The following is a 13,020-nucleotide window of genomic DNA, read 5'->3' as shown; positions in this document are numbered from 1 at the left end:
CCATTACAGGAGCATGCAGAAATGCATCTTCTTATTTAAACCAGTTTTATTTTTACCTTTCCTCTACGCCCATTGCCACCATCTTGATCTTCCCATTGCCAGTCAACTCCTCGCACCACCCTGGCACCTGCAAAGATTCCTCTTGCTGTAATTTTCTTTGATTTACGGCGAGACTCCAACAATACCCTGAAGTTATTAAAAGAAGAACCCACAAATGTCAAGATAATGAAGAAAGTCCAAAATGAGTCTTTGGGGGTGGGAAGGCAGGAGAGTATCTTGAAACAAAAATAACCCCACAAAAGCAGATTTCAGTGCATGAATCACATTCATTCAATTCTCAACTCAAACAGCAGCCCACAAGATAAAAACCCATGACCTTACTAAACCTGAGTTATTGTACTCTTATAATTATTTTTTAATTCTAATGATCATTTCTTCTCCAAACTTCCTACTACCAGCAATAATCTTGTAACCACTTACATATAAATCTGTACTCATTACTAAAATCATCAGAGAAACATACAGAGCCATATGGACAACATATTTCTGTTTCTCCCAGGTGTAACCTAGACCAATACTACTGTCCTGCAATTGCCCTGCCATTCTCATTCAGAATTATGCTATTAAGTAAGAGCTACATCTCTTTCCCCTCCATGTCTCACTTTATTTTCTACATACTTCTTATAGAGTATCTTGGCAAATTTAATTCAACATATCAGCATCCTTTTTTTCAGTCATAATATGTTATTTTTTCTAAAGCGAACCTCTTCTTTCCCTCTGACTTCAACAGAACTGAAGTAGATAAGCCCAAACAGCACAGTTCATGAGTATTTAACTTACAAATAGAAACAAAGAGACAAACGTTTTCCTGCCTTTTCAGTCACCTCAAAAGCCACCAGTTTGCATGCAACCAGATTTCTTACTTCATGCCAGGAAAATGTTGCCAGACAAAAGTATTTTTCAGCTGAAATCCTGACCGTTTCCTGACCTCTCCAGGAAGCGTATCACCCTCCTGCTACACTTCTAGCATCCAGCAGATGGCAGACAAGGAAAAAGTTAAACTGTTGGAACCAAAGCAACCAGGACGTGAAAATACTAGCCATTTTTATCCAAGTAATATAAAAGAGTGATAGAAAACGCAAAGATATGTTCTTTAGGGCAGCGTTTTAGAAAGTTCTCAACACCTACAAAACTGAGACAAAAACCAGCATACGTTACTTTGGTATGCTGTCAATACGTTACCCCACAGACTCAAGAATAAAATAGGTAGAGCTTATGCTTTCCTTCATCCAAACGTCCTTAGATGCCTCTTGCCATTTTTCCTATGAGACATCCCTCAAATTTAATAGCACTGCTTTGCCCTTTTCTCCTCCCTCAAACAGTTCACGTTAATCAATTTTTCACAGCTAAGCTTGATCCAAACAGAAACAGCTCCTTGGCAGATGAAGCTGCCTCCTCAATAAGAGCTGCAAAACAGAGCTCAATGGGAGTAAACAGAGGTAGGGAGAAACTAACAAAATGCAAAAGACTTCCTGCAATTCTATACATTGCCTACAATCTATCTACAAAATTAAAACTTATGATCTATACCTCATAACAGACCATTTAAAACTACAAAGGAAACTTCAGCTTAAAAAAAAATACATATACAAAAGAAAAAGAATCTGGCAAGCATTCTGAAAAGCAATGAGATTTTTTAGAAAAATAAATAAATAGAAAATCAGATCTGTATTTTGTTACCTGTTCTCTATTAATTACACTAAACCAGCACTTTCTAGTCTGGATTCAACTTCTAAGTCTTGTTCTGCATTAAACATCATAATCGAAACACTAAGCTTATGACACTTATTTGGTCTCTAGATCTGCTGGCATGAACCTCAAAAAAACAGAAGTTACTTTTCAATTAAGCCACTGACCTGGGCATTTGAGCCATAGTTAAACTTCAAGGCAAATGTTTGAGAAAATAAACACAGTCCCTACAAGAGACGATAGGAAAACTCAGTTTGTGTGTTCCAACCACTTCCCTTAACCGTAAACGTACCAATAAAAGCACATCACTAAATTACAACATTGTTTGTAAACCTAACTTCTCCCAGAGGAAACAAATGTTGTTGTACATACGTGGCATTTAACTGATGATCGTATCTAACAAAAACAGCTTCCAATTATTTAAGGAAAGAACATTCTGGAGAGTTCTCACAGAGCTGATACCATAGCATGTAGCCTTTACACAATGCTTTACCATAGCTCTCCAAGTATTTAGCAACAGGCAAATATCACCGTTTTCACTTAACCAGTAGATAAATCATAACAAAGAGGGGCTTTGGATTTAAACAAGTTGTTTAAAGTCAGGAACACAAGAACAGCTATGCAAGAAAACACTAAACGCCAATTTTGTTCAGAGTTCTTCACTGGGACATGATAATAGATGCTGAAGAAAAGAACATGAAGAACAACCCTTCACAGTATCTTTTTCTGCTTTCTATAGTCAGAAGTTTAAGCAGTTCAAGTCAGAGGTTTTGTCTCCAGATCATTCTGTTCTTCATAGCCCACAAGGAGTGTATTTTCACCTCAATCTGCCTGCACCATTTTTGATTAAACTTAAGCAAACTTTCACATTCAGGAATTCACTGACAAATCATTTTGTGATTATACACTGTGTAAAAATAACTGCCTTTGTTTTAAAGCTGCTATACGATAACACAAGAACTAGGAAGACTGCAATGAGGTTAAAAGAAACTGAATAATATCTTAACTTCTTTCTCTACTCCATTCTTCCTAAAATTTCCACGCTTTCCAAGTTCCAAAGATCTGTCCTAGCTACCTTGCCTCACATAGAGGTAAACCAATAACAGAATCTACGCCTCAAGCCACTATCTTGCTTACTCCAAGTTTCAATAACCAAATCTGCAGTTTAGAAGTTAACCACAACTAACTGTTCCTATTTAATTTCAGGGGGAAAAAAAAAAATTACATTTTACCTTTCACTTCCTGGTGTGGTAATTCTGTAAAAACGATGCCTCAAGTGATGTTTGTCCCCGTGATAGCAAACTGTGCACAAGTCATAATTTGTGCATTCAGCACATTTCCATCGGATGCCAATGATGGGTTGCTGTCGACAAGTATCACACATAGTCCCATCATGCTTGATACCTGCAGGGAAAAAAAGAAAAAAAGACTAACAACATCACTACACAGATTTTTGTTGTGCAGCGTTATAATTTGAAACCATACACTAAAAAGTTAACAATAAAGAAAGGCTGTTAGTGATACCCTATCAGTCCATATGACCGAGGGAAAAAGATAACAGACTTCGCCTCTTATCTCCAGTTATCAGTCTGTTCCTGAAATGTTCTATCTTTTCTCAGCTCAAAAAGCTGAGAAACCTGTGTTTGCTTTTTTCCATTGATACAAATCAGAGAAAGAAAACGAGACATCCTTTAACTACAAGTTAAAGGGTTAGAAATATATATATCAAAAATATACAGGCAATCTGGATTTTTATCTCTGGATTAAGACTATCAACACACCTTATACCACAAAGGCTACTGTGTTGAACTCTGTGTGACAGTTTGAAAATCATTGGTTTGACTTACACCTTTTCTATAGTGGAAAAGTGATTATCTCTATTCTTTTTTGTATAGAAAAAAATTAAGCTCTCTTGGATAGATGCCATTAGCTTCATGAAAATCTGTTACCACTTTTGAAGCATTTTACCGCTTTATATGTTGATTTTTTTGAAAAGAATGTGCCAAAGACAGACCAGATGTAACCCACCAGCATGTGCTCAGCCCAGCCTTCCACAAAAACTGAGCTCTCCAGACTACTTACTCCTACAGCTTTGCCAAGCTACAGCAGAGCGAAAGTCATCAGTCACAGACAGTTTCCATCCACACATTCTGAATACACTAGGCAGCCACAAGCTTATTTAAAAAAAAAAAAATCAAATTTTGCTGCTGTTTGGAAAAAATTGAGCAATAGAAGACAGTAGCACTGGCATTCAGTCTGTAGCACAAGATAAAAACGAGCACTAAAATGTTGGAATAGCAGAATTTTCCCAGTTAGTCACCCTTAAAAAAAAGGCAAAAAAACCCAGATCACTCTGAAATTAGTGAGGAAAAAACCCAGGTTTTGTCCCCTCCAGAAGGGATGCTTTTGGAAATGACTGCCAAATTTACTATAAACCTATTAGTCACTTGTGTCCAACAGTTGAGCCACCTGCAGTGATGAAAAATCAACAGCTGGAGAGGCAAAACTGAAGGAAATACCTTCCTGCCTAATCATTTCACAGAATCACGTAATAGCTGAGGTTGGAAGTAACCTCTAGAAATTGTCTACTCCAACCATCACTGCTCAAAGCAGGGTAAACTAGCGGCGGCTGCCTAACCTCTAGAAATTGTCTACTCCAACCATCGCTGCTCAAAGCAGGGTAAACTAGCGCCGGCTGCCCGGGACCATACCCAGTCAGATTTTGAGCATCTCCAAGAACGCAGACTCCACAATGCAGCCTGTTCCAGTGTTTAACCACCCCTAGAGCAGAAATGGTTTTTTCTCACGCTTAAGCGGAAATTCCTGTATTTCAGTTTGTGCCTATTGCCTCTTGTCCTGTTCCCTGACCCCACCGAACAGAACCCGGATCCATCCTCTTTACAACCTCCATCAGGTATTTATATGCACTCTTAAGATTCCCCTGAGCCTCCCCTTTTCAGGCTAAACACCACCAGATCCCTCTGCCTCTCCACATACCAGATGCCTTAAGATCCCTTAAAACAGCCCTCTGCTTGACACACTCAGTCGATCCATGTCTCTCGCACTGGGGAGCCCAGAACTGGACCCAGCACTCCAAGTGTGCCCTCATCAGTACTGAGTAGAGCGGAAGGATCACCTCCTTGACCTACTAGTAACGCTCCTCCTAATGCAGCCCAGGATACCACTGGCCTTCATTGTCACAAGGGCACATTGCTGGCTCATGGTCATTTGGTTGTCCACTGGGATCCCCAGGTCCTCTCCTGCAAAGCTGCTCTCCAGCCAGTTGTCTCCAGCATGTACTGATGCAGGGGTTACTCCTTCTCAGGTGCAGGACTCGGCCTTTCCCTTTGTTGAATTACATGAGATTCCTGTTGGTCCACTTCTCCACCCTGCCAAGGTCCCTCTGAACGTCAGCAAAATCATCTCATGTTCATTTCTCCTAATCAAGAAGGCTTCTCAGACCACCCTCATCCAGCCTTGATTATAAATTTATTTAGGAAGATTTCTGGCCTCATGCATGAACATTGAAATAAACATTTAGTTAAGGCTGGAAAAGGCAACACATTTGGAGCAAAGACTGCACAAAGCACCGCAGAGATCTGAGCAGCTCTTCAGGACAGTCAAAGATAGCCTTCAGTGACAACAAAAGCCCTGAAACTGCTGACATTACACTAAATGATTGCTGTAATTTCTGGAGCAGTTCATGACTAAGGCGGCATCCATACCTTGACCACAAAGTCTGTGCTGAAACTATGAAGGTCTGGCACAGAGAAGTCCTACAACCCATAACATTATTTGCCAACTCCAACTGCCAGCCAACACACCTCGTATACCATAATGATTCTTTTTAACTAATCTCCTACATCTAAAAAGTATTTGCTGCCTAGTAACAACAACTAAAAATGCTATTTTTCTACAAAACAAGAATTTGGAAATCACTCAGACATCTTCTCCCCCCCACAACTCCATCAATGACCTTATTCCCAAGACAGAGGGTTAACATCAAGGAGAAAGCTATCTTTCTTGTTACATACACTAAGACTTTGATGCCTGGTTTATCCGTAATACTCAAAAGGATAGTATTAGCTATGGTCTTGCGGTAGCTGCCTCACTGTTATGAACCGTATTGAACCATTTTACTAATTTTGGTAGTCCTCAAGAGCAGGTGCATTAAAAGGTGTTCTGTTGCCTTGCTTAAAAAGTCTAACTAGCTATGGTGCTTGGGATTGAGGGGTGGTATTTGTTTTTTTAAAAAATTCATTCCTAAATTGGTATTTCACACAGAAACAGATAAGTTACACATCTCTGGTTGCTGAACTTCAGGGAAGGCAGTTTGACAAGGATCACATTTATTGTAGATATAAAAGGACCAAGGAATTGGGTGCTGCAGGATTCTTCAATTTGCCCAAGTATCAGCAAAGAGGGCAAAAGAGAGGTCTAATCAGGAGTCATGTAATACAGAACCAGGTCATCTCACAGTAAACTTAAATAAAAACTAAGTATTTCTAGCCAGTGAGGCAAAAGCTGCTGTGGAAAAACGGAGAAAAACTTCCCTAGGGAAGATCAATAAAAAAAAAAATTAAAAAATAAGAAGATACTTGACTCAAAAGTCACTTACTGACTATACTGTCTGGCACTTAAGAGAACAGTGCACGTCTGTATTTGGAGTCCCTGATCAAGAGTCACATCTCTATCTCATAGATCCCTAAACACCACCCTGACAGATATAGCATTTCTTCATCCATTCCCTGACACATGATTCCAGCAGCAACACCCACTTCAAGTGCATGCCTCACCTGATCATGCTGCTCCATTCTTTCCATTATGCCCAGCAAAAGGTTTTTGCAGACCTGAGCTGTAAATTGGATCAAGAAACATACCCGGCTGGAAAACAGCCAGGAGGAAAAATGTTCAGTTGGATTGGTTTCCCAATCCCATTCTTTGTGGCGCTGCACAACACTGCTGGCACGACAAACAAAGCATTGCAGGGCAGGAGCAGGCAAGTAATCCTGTTACAGAAAGTTTAACCACTGCTCTAGAGATCTGGAGGGAGAAGTAGATTTGTATGCCTCTGGTGACAGTGGACTCAGAGTTTTAACTTCACCTGCTAGAAAAAGATGGTAAAACAAGGTGCTACTACTGGATCATAAAATATGATAGCTAAACTCTTATTCATGTTCATAATACAAAATGAACAATTTAAATCAACAGTATGTTTTAAAGAAGGTTGAAAGATTTTTTTTTAAGTTGAACTAGGTATTACAGGTACACAAGTGTGGTGGGTTGACCTTGGCTGGCTGCCAGAGGCCCACCCAGCTGCTCTCTCTCTTACCCCTCAATAGGATGGGGAGTGAAAATAAAATGAAAAAGCTTGTAGGTCAAGACAAAAATGAGATCAGTTATCAATTACCATCACAAGCAAAGCAGACTTGACTTAGGGGAAATTAAATTTATAGCCAATGAAAAATAAGAGGATGGTAAGAAAGACAAAAACTAAAACACCTTCTCCCTACACCCTTCCTCCTTCCCAGACATAACTTCACTTCTTCATCCCCAACTCCTCCATCTCCATGCTTCTCCCCAGGGGAGGTAGAATCATACAATCATTTTGGTTGGAAAAGACCCTGAAGATCATGCAGTCCAACCAGTAACCTAGCACTCCCAAGTCCACCACTAAACCATGCCCCTAAGCACCACATCTACACATCTTTTAAATACCTCCAGGGATGGGGACTCCACCACTTCCCCGAGCAGCCTGTTTCAATGCCCGACAACCCTTTTGGTGAAAAACTTTTGGTGAAGATGGGGAATGGAGGGTTATGGTCAGTCCATAATAGCTCCTCATACTTTTCCCCTGCCACAGCATGGATCCTCTCGACAGCCTGCAGTCCATCAGGAAAACATTCCTCAAGCATGGGCTCTCCATGGGCTGCAGTTTCCTTCAGGGCATGTCCACCTGCTCCAGCATGGGGCTCCCCATGGGCTGCAGTGTGGATACCTGCTCCACTGTGGCCCTCCATCGGCTGCAAGGGGACAACCTGCATCACTGTGGTCTCCATCTGCTCACCAAAACTCAGTACCAAGGACCCGATGTTAGCCCCACACACATTTGCGGGGAGGGAAGGAGACGTTATTTCTAATGCTTCAGACTAGCTCTGCTCAAGCCCAGTGGACTGAATGCTCATCAGCATTGAGATCACATCTTTCAATTTACTTTCACCAAAAAGTAAACCAGTTTGTGTGCTCCAGAACCACCTCACGATGTAAATCGAAGCACGGCACACAAGAACCACCAGGAGACTGGGTCAAGTATAGGTTCTCGAGCCAAACTAAAATCCTGACCCAAATGTAACCTTTATCTGTCACATAAACCGCTTCCACTCTTCAAAAGGAAGACTGCTAAGAAAGGTTGAGAAACACAAACTTTACAAAGTTTATATGAGGAAAGAATGCCTTAAATAAGCTAGTGGAATATATTAAAGTGCCATAAAAACTTCAAAATTCAAGCATCAGCCCTGCAGTTGGTCAGTTGTGAACAAGAGCACTTTAGCTCTCTAAAATGAGATAATGCAAAAACTAAACCTCTAAATATTCTTCAAAATTTCCTAGGAGCAGGCAATTTCAAAATGAAACAAGTTTTGTATCATCCTCCATACTGCATTGAAAAAAAAAAAAAGAAACCAGGTAATGAGAAGGGTACTTTCACCTTGCCTAATTACCTTTAAATAGCTGCCATCTCCTAATGTCTCTCCAACCTCAGTACACCATAAAATCCAGTACTCCTGATCTCCACTTGTCATTACTGGTTTTACTATTTGGATTTCATATTAGTTTCCTACCTCCATGTCCCTGCCACAGTTATTTTCACTTTTGTCATCTATTCCCAAATCTTCCCTGGATTACCTAGTCCATGATTCCTCTGTCACCACTCATTCATACATCAATTTTACAGCCTTTGCCTACAAGTTTTTAAAACCCATGCTTGCTCTTAAAGCTGTGAAAGGAAACAGAAGCAATGTTGCTGAAATTGCTATTTGAATTTGTTACGAATCTCTCTTTTGTACTAAAGCTAATGAGGTGGCAATATACAGCTGTCCAATAAAAGAACATTTTAACAGTAAAACAAGATATACAAGGGGTGTCCATACCACTCACGGTTAAGCACAGCAAAAGTCAATAGTGATTTCAATTACTCCTCAGAACCAACAAAATCTGTTTCCAATAGACTCGTTATTCTCTACAGAACTCTGACAAGCCCAAATCCTTTCATATCATAACGACAATACTACCATCAGCCACGGGATACCATCAACTACTTAGTAATCTGATTCACTTACACTCCATTTAAAAAGCAATAGCAACGTTTTGTTTTTCCCATTCTTCTACTCCAGATAATTTTTACATTATGGCCAGACTCCAGGAAAACTGAAAACAAAGAATTCTTAGTGATTAACCAGATTCTGACAAGTCGTGTGAAAACTCAAATCAATGTCCCCACATACATAACTTCTCTATTAAATACCCTGTTTGGCAGTAGCCAGCTGACCAATTATTATATACCAGAGAAGCCAGACATGCCAAAGCATGTGTCCTATCTGCTAAGGGTATTGCAAGGCACATGAGGAGGGAGAGGATTATTGTGTAGGAGACATGGGGGAAGGGCAGGAAGAACAAAGAACATGTTTATTAAAAAAACAGGCTTTCCAAGTACCATTGGCCATGGCGCTATCAGGTTTTTTTACTTGTGAAGAGCTCCATTAAGTGTTTACAAATAGTCACTAAAAAAAATCTTGACTAAGACCATTTGCCTTAAATTACACTTGATGTACTAAAAGCAAGAACAAATAAACAAACACATAGGATAAATAATCTGAGGTGGTCTACCTTTTAAAAATGTTCCGACATGTATGACTTCATGATGATTTACGCAACTTTTCAGGTTACACGAAATCACTAATACCAGTACAGAAAACCACTCAGACCTTCAACAGATAACACCTAAATTTTCAATATTAGCAGAATACAGGACATAGAGCTTTCCACGCTGCACAGATGCTGGCTCTAGCTGCGGGATAATTCCACATCAAGATTCCATTTCCTGACCCCAACCCCTCCACCACCTCCCCTTATTCAAACACAATTGGGTAAATATTTTAAGCAGGAAAGTAACATTGTTACTTTGAAACAACCATATAGAAGAGGAAACGGATGACAAATGAATTTTTGCCTAAGCTTTGTAGAAATCAAAACTTCAGAGAGCGAATAAACACAGAAAGTTTCTCTAGCAATCATGAGTATTATGTGAACATAGTCAGGAGTGCTCTCTACAAACACGCTACTGTATGGCCTTTACCTTTGCCAAAAGGCTGTCTGCCCTTCTAAATATGAAACTTGGGTTTCTAGACTTTTAGCTTCTGTTCAGTAGCTCGGAAAACTACTCCTTTCTGTTTCTTTTCCACAACGCTACTAGAATAACAGGACTCTCAAGACTCCTAAATCCTGGCAAAAAGGCTGCTTTACAGAAAGACCAGGACTTATTTGCAAGTAATTGGGCAACCACAGTGCACTGCTGATGTATTGCATCCCACCACTTACTCCATTTAGGATCCCACTACGCAGGATATAACTGAAGTTTCCTCCCTTCTAACTGAAGTTTCATTTCTTTTCAGATTCGTAGTATACGAGTTCCTCTCAATCGCTCTGCTTTGCTTAAAGAAATGCTGGTCAATGTAAATCTGGTCACCAACGGGCAGTTAATACAGCTAGCTCGGTAGTCATAACTGAAAAACAAAACAGAACTTCCTATCACAACTCATCCGTTACCCAGATGACTACATCTGGAGCAAATAGCTTACAAGAGACATTTCAGGTAAAACATCGATGAGTTTTTATTTTAAAGAAGACCGTCCTAAAATCTTAGTACTAAAGCTATTTAAGTTTTCTTAAAAGTTAACATAGTCTCACAATGCTGCTAATAGTCTACAACCATTAAAATACAAGTACAGTACCTCATTAAGTCTATGAAGCATTGTTCTGGCATCAAAGAAAAGGCATGTACAGGCACATACATGTATCAAACTCAGGTTTTGGTTGTGGTGGTTTTTTTTTTTAATAGAATGAGCTCCAAACATTACTTTTATAACACAGTGGGTTCCTGATGCATGACTACTCTTTCTGGCTGCACAGGCCTCAAACTCATCAAAGCAGCAACTCTGGCTGCAAGCACCACTTTCAAGAACTTAAAATCAAGCCTGGGTTTGAATACTTAATAAAAAGAACTCCCAGCAATAGATAACTTAGTTTTGCTTTCTACTGCTGTATTTTATATTTACCGTCAGTACAAACTTACAATCATGTTGTGACCATAAATTTAAGAACCAGAGAATTTTTTTTATTTTAAGCTATAAGAGCCATGATTTAACAGTGTGCTAAGTATCACCAAACCAAAAACCACCTCATATTTTACAACCTTTCCTTGCTCAATAGCATCATTATTAATACTACCATTAGAAATCCCTGTCACCTAATTCCACTTTTCCTGTAACTATTTATATCAAAATTATCTAAATGCCCCTAGTGATCGTATCAAACTATCATCCAAAGTCAGAATCCCTTACCCTAAACAATGGATAGTCACTACCATGAAGAAAAATAAGTAATTACAAAAAGGTAGAAAACTGAAGCAGGGAAGTGATTTGCCCAAGATTACAAAGTGAATCCGTAGTAAAACCAGGATTCCAGTCCAAATTTACAGCATCCTAATTCCATTAACTTTGCCCTTTTGTTGTTACTACTTTACAGATTTTTACTCTTCCTATCTCCAGGGAATCACAACCTCAAAAGTAACTCCTCTAGCAAAAAGCAACCCTGGGTAGGTCCATACAGCAGTTCTGTGAGGATGATGCACACGTCGGCCAAAAACCTCAGGAAGAGAAATACCATTTTGCAAAGCCTGCAAACAGCAATGTTTATGAGTTTTAGTCAGTTTTATGAGTCATAGTCCTACTTGAAGCAGAAATTAAAACTCTAATACAAAAGTATAAACATGAATGACAATAAAAGCAATAAGGCAGGGAAAACACAAAAAAACCCCAAACAAACAGGGACTTAAAACTGAGTATTAAGTCTAGGCTTCCAAATGCAGTTAACTGTCAGCTTGCAAATACATCAAGCAGAGCTAGAATAATGAACATTCAAGGCCCAAATTCAACATTTATGCATACACTTCAGGTTTAAGCAGTAGTGCCACTGGTTTCTACAGGACATCAAATGCAGATAAACTTTCAAAGCACAAACATCTACAAGACAAGAATAGACGACTTGAAAGACTAGTCTTAACTTCTTGTTCCAAGGTCCATTTCAAAAAGGTTTTCAGCTCATTTTAATAGCATCTACTCTCCAAAACAACAACACAAAAACAACCATGAAGCCAGGGAAGAGTAAGGTACCCAGACACAGAAAAATTAAATCCATCTCAGAGGTTCACCACGTCATGTGTGGGGTTTTTTCTTAACAATATTTTTGTAATTAATTAGAATGAATTCCATGATTCTGTCTCTTCAAAAGCCTTTTAGCTTCAACCCACTGCTATAATTTTCCTTCCTGTAATCACTACACATAGCTGGCTCAAAGACGGTCCCTCCGTCAAATTCTAAATGAAAAACATGTTACAAAAGCAGTACATCCAAGTACTCCAAAAAAAAAAAATCAGTCCAATCACCTCATTATTGAGGCAATCTTGCCCGGCCCCAAATCACCTTACTACATTTCTGATGAAACTGAACAATATATTTTTCTATGTGAGTTTTCACTGTAAAAACAGGTACTAAAATGAACATTTCCCTGCAGTGTTTGCAACACTAACACTGCCGCATAATGTCAGTGCAGATCTAAACCCATTGTCCAAACTGACTGAATTTAAAGCATAAACAGCAAGCAGCCAAGTAATTAAAAGAATGAACGAATGCATTTTTTTTTTGTCCAGTACCTTCACTATTTTACAGCAGGTCTGGCAACACAGATAAAAGGCAACGTGCAGATTACAAGACAAAACAGTATTTCACACACTTCATGTAATCTTCAGCAAAAAGGTGCTACACCTCTTTCCTGCAATCCTCCCTATGCTTGACTCAGAATGACGGTCGCCGTTTTACAAAACAGCTCTGAAGTATATAAATTCAAGATGTTAAAACCAAAACCAAACCTTGAGGTACCATCCCCTCGGCTCCCTCCCTCCACTGCCCCCAGCATACCGGGAGCCTGCTCTCTACC

At 39.5% G+C, this 13,020-nt stretch overlaps 1 protein-coding gene across 1 annotated transcript in view; it reads right to left on the bottom strand.

Annotated features, from left to right (window-relative positions):
* LOC104157955 (E3 ubiquitin-protein ligase MIB1-like) overlaps window positions 1-7,769 on the bottom strand; it is a 29,324-nt gene extending 21,555 nt beyond the window's left edge. The window contains exons 1-3 of the mRNA XM_009695504.1: window positions 7,541-7,769; window positions 2,982-3,153; window positions 57-186 (exon numbers count right to left, since the gene is read on the bottom strand). Coding sequence (XP_009693806.1) covers window positions 57-186; window positions 2,982-3,153; window positions 7,541-7,769 — 531 coding nt within the window. The remainder of the gene's footprint in view (window positions 1-56; window positions 187-2,981; window positions 3,154-7,540) is intronic.
* Window positions 7,770-13,020: the final 5,251 nt, after the last annotated feature.

The sequence above is a fragment of the Cariama cristata genome, unplaced genomic scaffold (genome assembly GCF_000690535.1).
Source record: "Cariama cristata isolate BGI_N322 unplaced genomic scaffold, ASM69053v1 scaffold210, whole genome shotgun sequence".
NCBI lineage: Eukaryota > Metazoa > Chordata > Aves > Cariamiformes > Cariamidae > Cariama > Cariama cristata.
The sequence above is the reverse complement of the archived record's forward strand: the minus strand, read 5'-3'. Positions and strand labels throughout refer to the sequence as shown.